Source organism: Coenobita brevimanus, chromosome 7, assembly GCF_032717465.1.
Source record: "Coenobita brevimanus isolate Jiangsu-jjx chromosome 7, ASM3271746v2, whole genome shotgun sequence".
Lineage (NCBI taxonomy): Eukaryota > Metazoa > Arthropoda > Malacostraca > Decapoda > Coenobitidae > Coenobita > Coenobita brevimanus.
In genome coordinates, this window is record NC_136960.1 from 289103 (window position 1) to 308524 (window position 19422).

The following is a 19422-nucleotide window of genomic DNA, read 5'->3' on the forward strand; positions in this document are numbered from 1 at the left end:
TGTTATGCTAACACACTCGTGTTGCAGTAATTAAATCGTATTAAATAATACTAATTATTTGCTCTCCGTGCTGGACGTGAATCGTGCTGGACTAACGCGTGTTGGACGCGAGGGTACTGTATATATATGATGATGTGTGTGTGTATTTACCTATTTGTAGTATACAGGAATTGTGTGTGTGTGTGTGTCTGTGTGTGTGTGTGTGTGTGTGTGTGTCATATATTACATTATATAAGTACATACAGAAAGAGTGCTAGAGGGAATGCTTTCCATGCCCATATTGCACAATATTGCATTCTGCAATTACTAGTATGTCTAGACACTCAACAGGAATGCCCAGAGTGTAGCATTAAGACAAGGCAAAACGAAAGAAAAGATTTAGCCTGATTGGGATAATCTATGATATCTCAAATACCTGGAGAAATTCAAGTCCCTACTTCAAAAACAAGCCAATATGAAGCAAGGCTTACCTGTATTCATTAAAAAAAAAAAAAAAAAAAAAAAAAAAAAAAAAAAGCTTTTCTTCGTGTGTGCAGTGTAACCCTTCAAGAGCATGCAATGTGCAGTGCACTCAAAGACACACAAGACATGCAGATTAACCAGTGATGTCAGTTACAGTGATAACAGCCGAGTTAGTGGTAGTGGAAGTAGCAGTGATAGTAGAAGTATGTGGGCATGTTGGTGCAATCTCACCAGGCAGTCTGAGGTGTGAGGTCGCTCAGCGTTACCTTGTGAGATTACACCAGCAATGACCCAGCCACAGGTGCTGGCATGGCGCCAGGGCTGCCATCACCAGTGCATGCAAGCTATGAATGCCACATAATTGCATCTCAATCTGCGCAACTTCTTGTATCATATACCATGTGTACACTCAAGGGAAATTCTGTGTTATATAATCATTCATCACTTGGAGCCACTAAATGTGACTAAAATACTTGCAAAGCAAATGTCAGACAGTCACGTATCTGGTAAATGTGTGCAAGAGAGGTGAGGGTTAGGGGAAAAAAAAAAAAAAAAAGGGATAGGGGAGTTGATTGTTCCTACACTTCCTCTTCCTAATCACACCTCTCTCACAAGCAGGTATCAGACAAGTAAGTGTCTGGCTACTGCTTCAATATCACTTGGCTAACATTCAGTACAGTAAACCCTCTATAATCTGGATTAATTGGGGGGAATCCCATGTTGAATTATCCAAAAATCCGAATTATTGGAGCTCATACTTGCCCCTACCCCCAAATCACACCCATGCTCACTAAAACATGGCTTTCTCAGAAAAACATTGAACAGTACAGTATATTATTACTTTATACTCAAAGAGCGCACAATACAATAAATAAAATAGTGTCAATCCTTGATAATGAAGTCTTGCAACACAGTAGAAGAGTACAGTACACTTAACTGTACTGAAGGTACAGTTCTTAAAAATTACATTTATTACTACACTTATCACTACAAAAACTGTTCACATCCACTTATCACTGGAACCCTTTTTGGAGCTGTCTTGCTTAATTTGAATTTCTACCTAAATTAAAATTATTTGTCTGGTGATCAAAAAAAGATCCAAATTAACTGATTTCCGAATTATTCGGGTTAGAATTAAAGAGGGTTTACTGTAGTTCAACGTGGTGGGCAGGCATACAAAGCAGAACTTTCCTTGAGTGTACCACTCTTGTACTACTAAGTAACTGTATTTTAGATATCTTAACCAATCTCTTACTTACTTGTACTCTAGCGTAAAACATTTTCTTTAATTTCATCATTATCAGTCTATTACTATGCCATTAACATGCAAGAATATGTAAATACAATATACTGCTGACTAAAAGCATGGTGTAAGATACATCATGTAACAGAGTTTTTTATGTGCATGTGTGGAGGGGATGGTCTGGTTATGGCAGTCACCACTTGCTGGCCTCAAAATTACATGCAGTTAGTCCATATCAATGTTAAGTGATTAGCTGGGTTAGGTTAAGTTTGGTTAGTCATAAAGCCTGTGAACAATAAAATACTAAAAACCAAAGAAAGTATTTTTATGGGGAAAAAAAAAATAAAGAAAAAGAAAAAAAGAAAGAAAAAAAAGGGGACGTATACAAATAGACTCTATTGTTAGAACCCGAGTACTTTCCCTACTGCCTTTCTTCAAAAGACTGTCATACAATATTGTAAAAAATTAGTAATACTGTAATGATAATAATAATAATAATAATAATAATAATAATTATAATACCTGTAATAATACCAGAATAATAATAAAAATAACCATAAACTAATTTTTGAAAGACTATATCAGCACTTGTTAACCTGACAACAAACAGTCGAGGGAAGACTAAAATGACTTGTTCTTCAAGTAAAGAGAAAAAAAAAAAAAATGTGGAGCAAAGTATCTGAATGCCATGTTAAGAATATAAAATATAGCTAATGAATTTTCCATCTAAGTTCAATACTGATGCTATACAATACTTACCAAACAATAATGATGTCATGTCATCAAATCTGCCTTCTTAACTAAAAAAACATCATGTACTGTATGTCTATACTGGTGTTACATATTAAAACCTACAGGTATCATTCAGTTTCAAACAATTCTACTGCTAATAATGCAAATGAACAAGAAACTATCCAGCATATGTGCATCCTTACCAGTAACAGTTTGAACTCTGATACTATATTTATTAAAATGAAACTAAATTTAAAAATAAAAGTGAAAGCAACCAAAAAATTACAGATTTTAAAAAAATCATATACTGTATTTCAAATCCATCATGAATCTGCGTAACTGTTAAACCAAAAACAACAGAAAATAAAAAAAACTGAAGCACCATATAATGCCAAAAACATAAATCATAAAAAGGATCAAATTAATTCATATATAAAGTGAAAAGTGCGACCAACTAAATCAACACAACTCAGCTTTAAAAACTAGTAATAATAAGAGAATTACAAAAGCAAGCATGTGCCCCCACAAATGGGCAAGTGACATAGAAAATAAAACCGAACAAATATAAATAAACTGGATAAAACAAAAAAATGTGGAGCAGCAGCAGGTGAGGTGAGGTGAGCGTAGTGAGTGTGAGGGAGGAGTGTGGGGAGTGAGAGCCTCAGGTGGGTGGGTCGCAGTACAACACAATACCAGTTAGCAATTTGAGGCCTAACTCAGCCCAAATTTACCAGCTGATATTTGGTCGTGCTGTGTCCTCCTTGGCTTAGCTTAAATTGTGCCTATTTTTAATTACTGTCTCCTCGCAGGCAACGAACCAATCACCATGAAGGACTGAAAAGCCAGCAACCACATGCCCCGGTTGAAGCTACCAACCAACATGCTGCCGGCTTGGCTTGTGCAAAACATGTGGATTCAAACCTTTGATGCTAGGCAACTCACTTAAGGAAAACTGAAAAGGAAGCCTATACCCATATATATGTAGATATATATAAATATGCATAATTTTTACTTCATGCTGATGATGATGTAAAAATGGCAACCATAATAACTGTGAACATAATACCAATATACAAAGAAAAACCTCCACTCTTTTACAACTTGTCATGGATCAAGAAGATAGAAAAAACTGTAACTAGAGTATAATTTACAATACAAAAATAATGATACCAGTAAAGTACTTCCAGCTACCTACAATATGCATACATATATATTTTTAAATTCTTTTTAATTACTTACGATAAGCAAGGAAAACACACAACTGCAGTAAATGGGAAATCTATAATCGCTGGTGATTCTTAATTCACACAGTTAATAAGTCAACAACTGATAAGTCTTGAAAAGCATGCCAAATGCACACAGCATTTACAGTGAAATTCACAGCACTATAATACATGCAATCTAACTGGCTGAGATAAAACTGTAATATATAAGTGTTGGACTGACCTTGCGCCCTGAGAGCAGTAATCATTTGCTCCTTCCTGGCCAACTGTTCCCCCAGTCGTCCTGCGGCAGCCAACCCACCCTGTGCCTCACCCAGCTGACTCTGGTGCATACACACATAAACAATACTTAGCATATACACACAGTCATCATACAAAGTCATGAATGTGTCTAAAAATATCTCACACTTCTCATAAAAGTTACAGTAAGTCCCCATTGTAAGCCACCTTTCCTGACACTGTTTGCTACAACATGAGTACACTGTAAACTACAGAAAAACTGCCAATTAGTTTCTGTGCTTCCTTTACAGATTATTGCAACTTTCCCCCAATATATTGAAACAACTGTGTGGACATAGTGGTCATATTTTGGAAAACAGACACATCTGTTTACAAGTACAGTAATATAAAATGGTACATATAAACATACCTACCAGTACATATATTTAAAGAGTAGACCCTCACTATAATGGATAACCATATTTCACGGCATGTAAGATGCATTTTTTTTTCCTAAAAAATACACTGAAAAGTCCCCATACATCTTCAAAGATGAAAGTCCCGAAGTTAGAATGGATATTGCTTTAGCTCTATTCAAAACAACCACATACAGATAGTTATCCTATAAGCTGCCTATCATTGGTAGAATACACAATAATAAACATTTACCAGTAGTTGTTTCACTTCACTGTGCTCCACTTACTGCTTAAACTCCCACACGACAGTACTATTTCATTACTGACACTAACACACCCAACAGTGACCGAGTCTAAAGGCATCTTGGAACAAACAAAAGACTGTAAGCTTCCAAGCTGGTGATCATATATGCAACAATGCGATCATGTCTCAAAAAAGTCCCAACTTTTTAGTTATCATATAAGCAATTTATTGAATACTGGTTCATTGTAAAATGAGGGCCTACTGTCTTAAACCAACTTTTTGAAACTGAAATACAGTAATCATTCGTTTATCTGGACGCTCCGTCTCCAGTCATGCTCCATACACGGATGTTAGGCCTTGGCTCTATTTGGTCCGTATCTGGATTTAGTTGTTCGTACCCAGACGAAAAAGTTCCAGCATCGGTCGCCAGCCAGCCTAAAATGTCAAAAAGATTGGTTGGACGGCTCACTGGCCTCTGTCTATGTGTAGGTAATAGACTGTAACCAAAAAGCAGAGCAAACATGGCTATCCAGCTGCCTACCGAATGGTCAAAGTCCCCCGGCTGGCCGGACTGATCAGAAACTTCCGTCAGCAGGCAAGTAATACAGACCCTAACCCAACAGCAGAGCAAAAAAAGGCCGTCAGCTTCTTCACCTAACGGAAAATTCTGCCAGCATGTGAGTAATACAGACCCTAACCCACCAGCAGAGTAAAGCCACCCATCTGCCTCATCATAAAATGATCGGTCTACCCCCCTTTCCGATCCCTCTCCTGCCCTTGTCTCCCACCCATCCTCCATCACCACGGGTGACTTTTTTTTAGCTTTTGGCGATTGATGCAAAAACTACTGGTCACATCAAAATTCCGAAAACACCACAAGAAAACTCGTGAAATTCTGCATCTAAAAATATTGCTTTGCTCTTGCACGGTGCACAAAAATTTTGCACCAGAATGTGGGGTAGCTGTTTGAAGCTATTTTTACTCTTGGACAAGTATGTTGCTACTCCTCGTCCTGCCCTAAGGTGGGAAAAAAGGTCTAGATGATGATGATGACGATGATGATGGTGATAATGATAAACAAGGTCATTTCTCACTCCATATCTGTACTTTTACTCATTAGTTTTGTGTGTTTTTATTATCTTACAACACAAACACCACTGAAAATGATGGTATACAATTTATAAGAATATAACCAATTTCTGTGTGCAAATTAGGCCAAATTATGGTGCCTGGTAGATTAGTCAGTAGTTAAGGCGCTCCAATCGGATTGAGCCTGTATAAGTTTATCTCCACGGGGTGGTTGGGGTTTATTGCTCACGTAATGTCACTCAGGGATGAGTGAGGCTGGTCACTCTCATCTTAAATGTCAGGACCAACTTGCCTGGTCCCGCGATCCTGCGCTCCTCATGGGGCAACATAGGATTGGATGATGGATGGATGAGCTGCAGACATTTTGTGATTTTAGATACAATTTTGATGGTCTTGGCCAAGTATGCATATGTAATCCCTCTACATGTTGATACTACAGTACTGGACATAGTTAAAATCTAACTGGACATAGCTACTCTACTGTACCAAGTTCCTAAGGTATAAGTAGATTCTAATCTTTATCCCTTTACTTTAGAAGTCTCTTCTTATTGAATCTGCCTCTATGGCAGTAGCATGAATACCCTAAAATATATCCTTAGGATGAAGGGCTTAATGGAGACTAATGCTAATCAAGAAGATTAAAACCATTTGGAGGCTGCAAGAAAAAAAAAAAAAATCAAGGTAGAGAAGGTGCTAAAGAAGAAAGTATGATATATATATATAAGAGGTACAGTACCTTGAGTGCATTAAGTTGTGTGGTGAGCGAGGCTGTTCGTGCCTGTTCATCTTCCAGCTGCCGTCGCACGCGCTCTGTTGCCTCGCTGATTTCACGACTCTGGTTTTTCTGGAAGTCCTCTAACACCTGGATCAAAAACACCCCCAAATAAGTGAGTATATAAATAATAAAACAAGTATGAAAATTATTATCAGAAATGTTAACTCCTAACTATTTTTAATGAATTACTTCTGTCCAAACACACAGATTCATTGCCGGAGAAACTTGTCCCATGATGAATTATGATAATTTCAGCATTAAGCAGAACATGGAATGAAACATTATAATACATTAACCATCACCATCTCTGAAACCTCAGCCAAAATTTCAGTTACTTGCAACTCTTTTAGCTACCTACAGTTGTCGATATATAACCTCAGTCTGTCTGGCCCAGCAAACCCATCAACTGCACACAAGCAACCACTCCTTCAAAACTGTTCCATACAGTGAAATGATGCCCCCATGTGGCACACAGTGCCTCACTGTGGTGAAGCACAAGGAAGGGTGTGAAGGTTTGGTTCCTGTATGGATGCTGCATCTGCTTCTCTCCACCCAGATAACAGGGGGACCCCAGTAGGCTCCACATCACCTCATTTTTTGGTTATATGGTTTCTACGTAACAGTGTAAATGGATTCCAGGGTTACAGGAAACCATTAGGCTTGTCACTCAGCATAGAACTATCTGAGGCAGATAGAAGAGTAATAAAAAGTAACAGGAAGGATGGGTGGAATAGGAAGGGAGAAGGGCAGACATGGACAAAAAAGTGAGAATGGTGAAGGAAGAAGCCGAAAGCACTGTACACCAGGAAACCATTTCCTATGCTGCGTGGTAACCATGTAACCAAATTATGGCGCCTGGTGGTTTAGTGGGTAATTAAGGCGCTCCAATCGGATTGTCCTGTGTAGATTTATATACAAAGGATGAGTGGGGTTTATTGCTCACATAATGCCATTCAAGGATGGGTGAGGCTGGTCCCTCTCATCTTAAATGTCAGGACCAACTTGCCTAGCCCCAGGCTCCTACACTTCTCAGGGGCCAACATAGGGTTGGATGACAGATAGATAGATGGATAAACTTCCCTTCCTAGGAGTTTACTTTACCAGATAATTAGGCTTCCAACACTCTTCGCTACACCAGTAACAATGCAAAACCAGGTTCACATATGACACATTCTGCCCTCATTTTCTTCCTGTCACTCTCATCAAAAGACATTTACTCAATTCATTCCCAAAGGATGGAAAAAGAATATCCATCACACTCTGACATTACAGTCTAAGACAAAAGTCGTATCCCGATTTTTGGTGAAGACATCTGATAAAAGGCTAACCTTTAGGGCATGCCAGTCTCGAATGCGTTACTGGGGTAGGACTCTCAGATTGTTTCATGACTGACATTAAATCATTGGACAAAGCAGTGACACGACTTTTGTCTTAGACTGTACACAAGAAGTGGGGAATTATAATGATATCTGAATGAAGAACCAAAGAGACTGTAGATGCACATAGACCTGTGTGTTATGTGGGCACAAACACTAACCTGCTGTAGGGTGGTGAGTGACTGCTGTGTGGTATGTGCGGCTTCCTCAGCTGCATGGAGGCGATGTATGGCATCATCACGCTGCGCTGTTATGTCTCTCACCTCATCTTGCAGCGTCTCCACCTGCACACTTGCACGATGGCTATAAACACAGTAAAGTCAACAGTTAGTCTGAAATTTCACATAACACAGACGTGACAGACTATGTAAAATATAGAACTATATTTGCACATTTGTATGGTTGTAACCTACTATAGTAAATGGTTTCCTAAGCTACAAGAAACCATGCCACTAACTGTAGTAAATAAATGGTACACTTCAACTATACATTTATGATATTCCCACAGCCTAGCCACCCACACATACTGATTCATATAGAGATGGTATCAACATAACAACCAAACACCACACTGCTGACACAGCCTGTGCACTGCAACAGGACTACCTCGGCACAATGCACACTTGAGTCAAGGATAACAGGATCCCTCCAGCCAAATCCACCACCACACTTACTGGCAGTAACTATGAACCTGGTACTCCCTTCAAATCACACTTAACAAAGTACATGTGTCACATACTACCTCCACTAAGACCTTTGAAGTAACATACGATACTGAGACCATCATCAAGAGCCACATACAAGACATCACGAGGCTGTGCACCCCCAGATTCAATGCACTCATGCGTTTGGATGGTGAACTAAGTGAATTTTTCTCTTTGAAAGTTGGGTTGAAACAGGGATGTGTCATGTCTCCATGGTTGTTCAATCTGTACATGGATGGGGTAATAAAAGAGGTACAAGGTAGGATAGTGGATGTTGGAGTGGCCCTGGTGAGAGAGGATAGTGTTTGGAAACTCCCTGTACTGTTGTTTGCAGATGATACTGTGTTGTTGAGTGAAGACGAAGGGGAGCTGCAAGGCTTGGTGGATGAGTTTGGGGGAGTGTGTAAGAAACGGAATCTAAAGGTGAATGTAGGGAAGAGTAAAGTGATGGTCTCTGAGAGAGGTGAAGTCAGTGAATGTACAGCGAGGTTGGATGGTGAGGAATTGGAAAATGTGAGTACGTTTAAGTACTTGGGTAGTGTGATGAGTAAGGATGGAGGTTTGGAGGGCAAAGTGCTTGAAAGGGTTCAGCAGGGAAGAAAGGTTGCTGGTTCTTTGAAAGCAGTGATAAGAAACAGGGAAGTGAGCATGGAAGTGAAAAAGTTACTACATGACAGTATTGTGATACCAACTCTAACGTATGGAAGTGAAGCTTGGACGTTGTTGGAAGGACACAAGTCAAGAGTGAAAGCAGTGGAAATGAGTTATTTAAGAGGAGCCTGTGGAGTCACATGGAGAGACAGGCTGACGAATGAGGATATAAAGGAGCATTGTGGTGTGGATGTGGATGTGATAGGAAGCGTTATGAGGAACACACTGAGGTGGTTTGGCCATGTGGAGAGGATGGAGGGTGAAAGACTGACGAAGAGAGTGTATGTGAGTGAGGTGGAGTGGGGAAGAGAGAGGGGGAGGCCGAGGTTGAGATGGAGGGATGGGGTGGAGAGGTATATGAGAGAGGGGGGTGTGAGTTAGGAGCAGGGCAGTGAAATGGCGGGGGACAGGGCGACTTGGAGGCGATTTGTTTGTGGCCATCCCAAACGGGATTGAGGCGTCTGGCAATAGATAGATAGATAGATAAATAAGGGTGTGAGGATAAATTGTTTATGAACTACTGTACTGAGTGCGCAGGAATAGCATGGTGATGGGAGGGCTCTCACTGTGTGGCCTTGGGCGCCAAGGCCTGCCTCCCGAGTACTCACTTGCAGTAGGATGCAGCCTGCGTCGAATGGTAACGTAAGAGTTAACGGAGCCAAGCTCAAGCAACCGGATAATGAACAGGTCTGGATACTGCACATCCGAATAAATGAGGGATTACTGTATACATAACTGCGCATTATAGCATCCACAACCTTTGGAGCCATGGAACAAATTAAATAAATAAAATACTGCGAGTGAAAACTCAGTACACCTGTCTTCACAGATCCAAAATACTACTCAGCACACCACCCAAGAGAAATGAATGTCTGATTCTTAAGAATTTAACTTCATGTCCCCCTTGCTCGCTCGCAACATGGTTTTAGAACACTACAATCCACTAACACCTTCCAAACCAACTTCATTCAAAATGCATCAGATGTCTGCACAACCTTCTTCAACTGAAAAAACAACAATAAAGCCTTTGATTATACAATGGGTTCAAAGGGGATATGCTTTTAGCCAAAGGTCATCCATCCAACTAAGTCTATAAAGTTTCCAACTCAATGAAACTGATAGTTGTTTCACTTTACGACACTTCACTTGCTGCTTACCACCAAAAATCCATCCATCATCCAATCCTACACTGCCCCATGAGGAGCGCAGAAGCCCAGGGCTAGGCAAGTTGGTCCTGATATTTAAGATGAGAGTTAATTCTAATACTGTAATTAGTTTCCAACTCACCTAAGCTGGTAACTTCACTGCACTTCACCTGTTGCTTCACTCTAACACCACATTACTGTTCCATCACTGATACTGACACACCCAATGATGACCTAGCTCAAAGGCCATCTTGGAACAAACAAAACACTGAATGCTTGCATGTCAGTGATTCATCCATCCATCATCCAATCGTACTTTGCCCCATAAGGAACGTAGGAGCCCGGGGCTAGGCAGTTGGTCCCGACATTCAAGATCAGAGTGACCACCCTCACTCATCCCTGAGTGGCATTACATGAGCAATCAACACCAACCAACCCTTGGATATAAACCTTCACTGGCTCAATCCGACTGGAACACAATAATTACCCACTAAACCACCAGGCGCCAAAATCTGGTCATATGGTTACCACCCAGTGCAGTAAATGGTTTCCTGGTGTACAGGAAATTATTTGGTTTGTCACTCAGTGTACAGTCACTCACAGGCAGAAGGAGGACAAAAGAATGAAGGAAAGAAAGACAGAAGAAGGAGTGTAAAGTCACCTGTAGGCAGAAGGACATGGAAAGAATGAAGGAAAGGAAGACAGAAGAGGATGGAAGGAAAGAAGGATGGAGAGGAAAAGGCAGACACCCGACACAGCACTACATCGATCATGCAGGTACATATGTGACCATACATCGAAAAAAAGTTCTAGCATATTAGTTGTTTTATCAGCGATTCATCACATGCTGGTTCCCTGTACAACAAGGGTCTGCTGGGTATATACAATATTCTTAACTACAAGAGCATAATACAAATTGGTAACACTTGACAAACACAAAACAGCATACTGTACTTTGCATTTGTGTAAAAGGTGGAGTGGTTGGCAAGCTTTTCCTCCATCTTAGCCAGGGTGGTGCGAAGTGTTGCCTCCCTTTCCTCAGCCTTGAGAGCCTCACCAGTGTAAGTCTCTTCCACTGCCACCAAATGCTGCCGCAAACGCTCACATTCAGCAGACAATCGGCTCTCTCGCTCACGGACTGTGTTTAGCTGATGATGACAATCAGGCAAAGGTACTGGTATTAATCTCTTCTCCATCATGACATATTAGTTTAGTTTATTCTAGATACAGTACACTGTCATAATCTACACAGGATATGTTCCTAATACCAATTTAAGTACATGATCTTATTATGGATGAGTATGCAGTAATATAAACTTAACATCTCTCTTAGTAATGGAACTTATAATGCGACCAAGTACACTGTTGTAAAAATTGATCACATTGTGTTCTAAATAAGACCCAAAGGAAAAATATATCTTTAATTAGCTGTACAACAATTTTGCTCCATTTATATGTCATATTGTAGTCATAGTGACTTGAAATCATGGGGACATACATACTGTAAAATCAAATTAGTAGTATATCTTCTACAATGCAACTCTGAAGTTGCCATAGGAAAAAGAGATGAAAAATTACGGCCACATCTAATACGTGCCAAATTCATTCACAAAATGCTTTCATCAAAAATGTACTGCAGGGCTATTCAAGAGAGTTCGTCACACAGTGCATCAGTGCTGATGAAATTTCACTCATTCTATTTTCTCATCTGTTTATTCTTTGGTTTTCCCATCCTTTACATTAAGTTTCCCATATATGGTATTTGCTCACACTACCAAGTCTTTCCAAATAGAATTTGCCACATTGCCTCTAACATCAACAGTGTTTTTTAATATACCTTATTCAACCCACACCCATTATATATACTGTACAACAATGTATGTTATTCAAACCTCCTTAGCTTGGTCCTGGTACTGTGTGTTGAAGTGAGAATTTGCCACTCTCAGCTGATCCCGCTCCCCTTCTACGCTACTTAGCTTTGTTCGCAGTGCCTCAATCTCCTTGCGTAACCCTGATATCTGGAAAGGAAAAAGTAAAAAGTAAAGGTTGAGGCAGATAGCATGAGGTACTTAAGCACAATACTAAATTCTGTAACATATGCTTTTGAGTCCTTAGTGGGTTATTCACCCATTATCTTGGGATACAAGGCTACTGCATCACCCAGGTTAACAGTTTTATCCAACTGGTGTTTCCATAAGTACTCATTGAACCTAGCAACTCATAGAATGGATGGGCATCTGAGTTGAGTGGTGCCAACTGTCCGCACCCAGACATGAATCAGAGGATAATGCCATAGCCATTAAAAATACAACAAAAATAAATAGATAAATAAAACTAACAATAATCACCATTATTATCTCATCATCATCATCCAACCCTATCTTGCCCAAAAGAAGCATAGGAGCCCAGGGCTAACCAAGCTGGCCCTGACATTTAAGAGTGACCAACTTCACTCATTCCTGAGTGACATTACATGAGCAATAAACCCCAACCATCCCTTGGATATAAATCTATGCAGGCTCAATCTGATTGGAGTGCCTTAATTACTCACTAAACTACCAGGTGCCATAAATTGGTTATATGCTTACCACCCAGCACAGTAAGTGGTTTCCTGGTGTACAGAAACCATTTGGCTTGTCACTTGGTATAGAGTCACCCATAGGCAGAAGGAAGAGGAAAGAATGAAGGAAAGTAAGACAGGAGAGGATGGTAGGAAGAGAAGAAAGGGCAGGCACCCAATAGCTGCACTACATCGAGTGAGTGAATCGTCAGCACCTCACTACAGTACAATAATAATCTCTCTCTCTATCTATGGCCAGACACCATAATCCCGTATGGGGTGGCCAAATGACTTTGAGTTATTTGTTTTACGGAGAGGGGCACTAACCCTCCACCAACCCACTTGCTGACAGGTAGGGAGCACGTATGGTTTGGTTATATGGTTACCACCTAGCGTTGTAAATGGTTTCTTGGCTTACTGGAAACCATTTGGCTTGTTACTCAATGTAAAGCCACCTATAATGGAAAGAAAAACAATAAGAAGTGACAGGAAAGATAGGAGAAATAGGAAGAGAGGAGGGCAGACACAGAAAATAAATGATAAAGACTAAGGATGAAGTAGGCAGCACTATCAAGTGAGTGGAAGATGGTCGCCACCACCTACCACCAATAATAATAATAATAATAATAACAATAATAATAATAAAAATAATAATAATAATAATAATTCTACGATAAACTGTTACCAATACTAAGTGGAGGTTCTCTCTTATACCCTCAAATTATTCTCCATCCATCCATCCATCATCCAGTACAGAGAGTTTCCAAACACTGCCCTCTCTCACCAGGGCCACTCCAACATCCACTGCCCTACCTTGTACCTCTTATTACCCCATCCATGTACAGATTGAACAACCATGGAGACACGACACATCCTGTTTCAACCCAACCTTTAAAGAGAAAAATTCACTTAGTTCACCATCCACATGCACTGCAGCCTTAGCACCATCACACATACTCTTCACAGCATTCAACAACTTCCCATCTACTCCATATATTCTTAATACTTTCCACAATCCTTGTCTATCCACCCTGTCATATGCTTTCTCCAAATCCATGAAAGCCACATACAACTTCTTTCCCTTCTCTAGAAACTTTTCCACTAAAGATCTAAGAATGACTATCTGATCTACACAACCTCTTCCCTTCCTAAAGCCTCCAAGTTCTTCTCCAACTAATTCCTCTATTCTTTTTCTAACTCTGTTAATAAGTATCCTACCAGACACTTTTCCTATTATACTGAGAAGACAAATGCCCCTATGATTACCACACACTTCTTTTTCCCCTTTTCCTCTGTACAAGGGAATAATTATACCTAACTTCCAATCCTCCGGGACTCTACCTTCCTCCCAGGCCAATCTACACATCTTCCACATCCATTCTACTACTATCTCTCCCCCATGCTTCAGCATTTCACCACACACTCCATCAATTCCTGGGGGTTTCCCCAATTTAACTTTCTTCATTGCTTCCACAATTTCTATCCTGCTGATTTCTTCCTGTCTTCTCACCTCCCTCCTTCTCCCAGCCATTCCCCAGCCACTTATACTCGCATTAATTTCATCCTCTATGTTCAACAATTCCTTAAAGTGTTCTCTCCATCTGCTCACTTTTTCTCCCTTCTCCACTAGTAATCTACCATTTTTAGCTTTCACTCCCCTGCTAACCTCACTTCCACCCTGTCTTCTACTCTCTTCACCTCTTTCCAGAACATTTTCTTACAGTCCCTACACTTTACACTCAAATTCCTTCCAAATTCCTCATCCACTCTCTTCTTACTCTCTCTTACTAATCTTTTCACCTCTCTCTTTCTTTCTACATATAACTCTCTCTTCCGTGAAAGTTGATTCTGCAAATGTGGAGGGCCTGGTGTACGTGAAAAGTTAAAGTCAATATAACTACGACACACTAGTGAACACTGTGCTTGGATCAAAGGTTACACTCTTTGCTATTAACACTTTACTACCGAAGGGCTTTACTAACCTCAGTCTTGTGCATAATGCTTTCTGCTGCATTTTTCTGCAGTTCTGAGTTGGTTGTAGTAAGTCCGTGTAGCTGCTCCCTCAGTGCGGCCATCTGTGCTCGGACTTCAGTTAGCGTTGCCTCACTTTCGGCCAAACTGCTTCTCAGTTTTGTCTGCTCCTCACTATTCTGCTGTTTCATCTGATGACATGAAAAGGATGAAATCAACTTAATACAATAAGAAAAATACAATATGACACTAGGTACTAAACAAAATACCTTTTCAAAGCACTGTTGTTAACTATAAGATCCAGACGTCACCTTTTGCTCCCCAAACCTCGCCCCCACAACATCCCGGAGAGTGGTTAAAACCTTGGATCTGATCACCTCCCAATCATCATCTCTAGCTGGCCACAGACTGTCATCTCTTCCCCCTTGCCCACCTCACACCAGCTTCCAGAAGCATATCCACACTCAGATCACTAGCTGCTCCATTCAGTCCTTAAAGACAACACACAGCTGCATGCATGGCCTCCTGACATCCACCCTTCTGAATCCTATCTTCCTCGTGAGGACAGGGTCCACCTGGCCAGAGTGAGATGTGGGCACCATCCAGCCCTCTTAAGCTACCAGAAGAGGCTGGATGACTCCATCGCTGATGCCTGTCCAGGATGCAACACAGCACCCCATACTATTAGGCACATTATGGAAGACAGCATTACACACAATCACCTACGACAACAACACAATGTACACTCTTTGAGAGCTCTGTGGGAAAGACCAGTCTCGGCCATGGCCTTCCTAAGGGACTCGGGGCTGTTCGGCCAGACTGCCTAGGGAACAACTACTACTACTACTACAACACCCTACAAACCATACAGAACAAGGCCCTAAAAATAATCACAGGCTGCATAGCTACTACACCCACAGATCACTTACATCAAGAAACCAAAGTCCTCAAAGTCAAGGATCATCTAGACATGAGAGGCACCCAAATTCTTGCTGCAGCCTCCACAAACCCACAACATCCACTACACTACATGACAGCACATCCACACACACCAAGGATCATCAAAACAACACCATGCATACGATATCATGCACAAATACTGTCATCTCTTCCCCCTCGCCCACCTCAGACCGGCTTCCAGAAACATTTCCATACTCAAATCACTCACTGCTCCATTCAGTCAATGAAAGACAAAAACACAGGTGCATGCATGGCCTCCTGATATCCACCCTTCTGAATCCTATCTCCCTCGTGAGGACAGGGTTCACCTGGCCAGGCTGAGATATGGACGTCATCCAGCCCTCTTAAGTTATCAGAAGAGGCCGGATGACTCTGTCGCTGATGTCTGTCCGGGATGCAACACAGCACCCCATACTACTAAGCACATTATGGAAGACTGCATTGCACACAATCACCTACACCAACAACACAACATACACTCCTTGAGAGCTCTGTGGGAAAGCCAGGTCTCAGACATGGCCTTCCTCAGGGACTCAGGACTGTTCGGCCAGACTGCCTAGGGAACAACTACTACTACAAGATCCCAACATTCGTTATTACCTGTTCAAGAACCTGATTGAGACGTTGGATCTCTGCATGATAAGAAACACTCTCTTGGTGTTTCTGTGTAATGGCAGCAATCAGCTGGTCTCGCTCCCCCTGCAACATCACTGTCTGCTCCACTGCTGCTTCTTGCCCTGCTTCTGCTTCTTTCCTTCCTGCCCCTGCTGCTGCCAGGTCTGCCTCTACTTGTTTTCTCATGGTTTCTGCATTCTCAAGTTGCTTTACTAGAGTGTTCTTTTCTTGCAAAACCTTTTCATATATTGCCTTTATGCTTCTGTTCTCACTATCTGCTGAACTTGCCGTTTCCACTTTCTCTTTCTCAAGCTCCTCCACCCGGCAATGAAGTTCTGATAATCTTGCCTGTTTTTCCTCAAGTAGATGATCTTTTTCCTTCAGTGCCTGAGACAGTTTCTGAAATGTTACTTGCTCCTGCGATTTAAGCTCTTCGTTATCTTTCTGTAATTGTGCCACTAGGTTACTTTCAGCAGCTACTGTGCTCTGGAGATTAGACAGACTTTCTCTAAGGTCCATAAGTTCTTCATTTGCCTGCTTAAGCTTGGTAAGAGCATCATTCTTTTCAGCTTCAGATAACTCCAAAATCCCTTTTAGCTTCTGAATATTAGTTTCCTTGCTACTTACATCACCCATCATTTCTTCCACCCTTTCTCTTAGTTGAAAAATTTCCATTTCACTCTTTTCTAATTGGTCTTTAACAAGACTCAGTTCTCCTTCCTTTTGAGTTAACTCTGATGATTCTCTAGCTGTTGTGTCTGTTATCTGCTTCTTACTGAACTCTAACTCTTCATGCAAATTAGCATTCAGTTTTGCTAGCTCACTTATCTTCTCCTCCTTTTCTTTTATGGAATTTTCTAAAGCTGAGTATCTGCCTTTGATTTGTCTGAATATTTCATTTGTTTTTTCACCAGCCTTTATTTCAAATATCTCAGCAAACTGGTCTATAGTCTGTGAGAGAGCATCAATCTTGTCATCCTTGTAAATGAGTTGTGACTTAACACTGTTTAGTTCTTCCTGTTGTCTGATTTCTTCACTGTCTGTACCTGATGATGCTGAAAGTTTTTCTCTTAGGGTGGACTTTAGCCCTTCTAGTTCTCCTTCAAGAACCTTAATAGTGGCATTTTTCTCCTCTACAAGTGCATATTGAGCCAGTAACTGCTGACCAATGGACTCTCTCTCATGCTGGGAAAGGGTCATTTCTGCCTGCATAATTTCCATGCGTTGCGTCACGGAAGACATTTGATCTCGTAAAGTATCACGTTCATCTTGTAAAGTGACTGTGGCCAGGTCCATTTCTTGTGTAAGTGACTCTATTTGCATTTCTAGAGACTGTTTCTGACGTCTGAGTGCAGCTGCCTCAGTTTCTAGGTTGACAAGGTTGCCAGTGCGGCCTTCAGCCTGACGCAGCTGCCCTATAAGGCTCTCTCTATCTCCACGCAGGCTGGCTACCTCTGTTTCCAGATTACCTCTAGCCTCTGACAAAGCTTCCACTTGGGCATGCAATGCCTGAATCTCCCCAAGCCTTTCAGGTTCATTTCCTCCCTCTTCCACTTCTCTCACTTCTTGTGCCTCCCTAGCTTTCTCATCACATTGTTCTTCCTCTGTCACAGCCCCTCCCTCTACATCACCTCCCTCTGCATCTTCCTCCTCAATGGTGGGCAGGCCACGACAGCTGCCTTCAGGGGGTGGTCGCACTCCTTTCTGTACTTCCTCAAGTTGGTCCCTCAGGTCCTCACACTCACGCTCTAACTCACTCTGTCCATGAAAGAAACAAGTTTTGTACTTGGAATGAATTACAATACTGTAAAACACAGAGAAAAATATAACCTGATGAACAAGATTTTCACTATTACTGTAATCCAGGCAACTCCATTTTGCTCTACAGCAGATAGTGACAATTATTTCACCAGTTTAGGACTCCAGTAGCAAGGAATGACTGGCAAAATAAAGTATAAAATGCATTTAGTTTAACCATTTCACTGGCATCGTTGTATTTATGTATCAATATGAAAGAACTAATTAGGCGGGTTCTGAGCCTTTGGATCAATGAATCATTAAAACTCAATTACAATATAAATCTATATATCTACTGCCAACCACCTAATCCTCCAGTTTATCTTATGTAGCCACAGCAAACTGCTTCTGCACATCTCTTGGTTACATTTTAGCCACAATTTCCTGAACAGATTACTGTATGTCCTGATAGTGTAAATTGGAATAAATGAGTAAATCTGAGTTATAGACAGCATTTTTTTTTTTTTTTTTTTTTTTTTTTTTTTTTTTTTAAACACCAGGTATCCCCGAAGGGCTAAGGCGTTGCCCCTGGGTAGAGGACTTTTGGACTGGAGTGTGTAGCATTTTATGACTGGAAGCCCTTCCTGATGTCTACCAATGACCCTTGGGTGGATTCGATCCTGCGACCCTTCGGTCAGAGTGGAGCGCTCTAACCCACTGAGCCATGGCTGCTACAGCAATGAAATGCAAATAGACAATCTTTTTGCAACTTGCTGTTGATGTGGCTGCATTCAAAAAAGCAAAAAAGAAAAAAGAAAAGAAAAGAAAAAAAAGACAAGCTTATTATCATTATCTTCCTATTCTATTGCCTATGGCTTCATTGGGACTGATTCAACTTAGGCGAGACTTCTCATAGTGACATCTTTAACTGCCTAACTCAGACTGTGGATTGCCATGTACAGTTTTCATATCTGCTGCACCATGCATGACATCATACTGAACTTTTAGATGCCAAATAACACGAGAAATAACAATGTAAATCTCTGATACTGAATTAATATGAAGTTTCTATACTTCACCATGCATTACAAGATAAATGGACTCGTAAATGCTTAATAATACAGCAGAACTAACACTGTATGCACTTATCCCCTTCAGCTTAATGATTCCATTCTATTTTTGCTGCTTCCTGACAATTTTATTCAGTTTAGGGGGAAGTTTTCCATGGTAAAAGGGTTGTTGTTGTTGTTGCAACTCGAGGCTTATCTAAACATGAACCCAGTGGAATAGAGAAAACTGG

At 40.9% G+C, this 19422-nt stretch overlaps 1 protein-coding gene across 1 annotated transcript in view; it reads right to left on the reverse strand.

The window, feature by feature from the left end:
• LOC145404654 (uncharacterized) overlaps positions 1-19422 on the reverse strand; it is a 199349-nt gene that overhangs the window by 23572 nt on the left and 156355 nt on the right. Inside the window, exons 12-18 of the mRNA XM_080276185.1 lie at positions 16371-18143; positions 14822-15001; positions 12172-12297; positions 11234-11427; positions 7941-8082; positions 6365-6490; positions 3884-3983 (exon numbers count right to left, since the gene is read on the reverse strand). Coding sequence (XP_080132311.1) covers positions 3884-3983; positions 6365-6490; positions 7941-8082; positions 11234-11427; positions 12172-12297; positions 14822-15001; positions 16371-18143 — 2641 coding nt within the window. The remainder of the gene's footprint in view (positions 1-3883; positions 3984-6364; positions 6491-7940; positions 8083-11233; positions 11428-12171; positions 12298-14821; positions 15002-16370; positions 18144-19422) is intronic.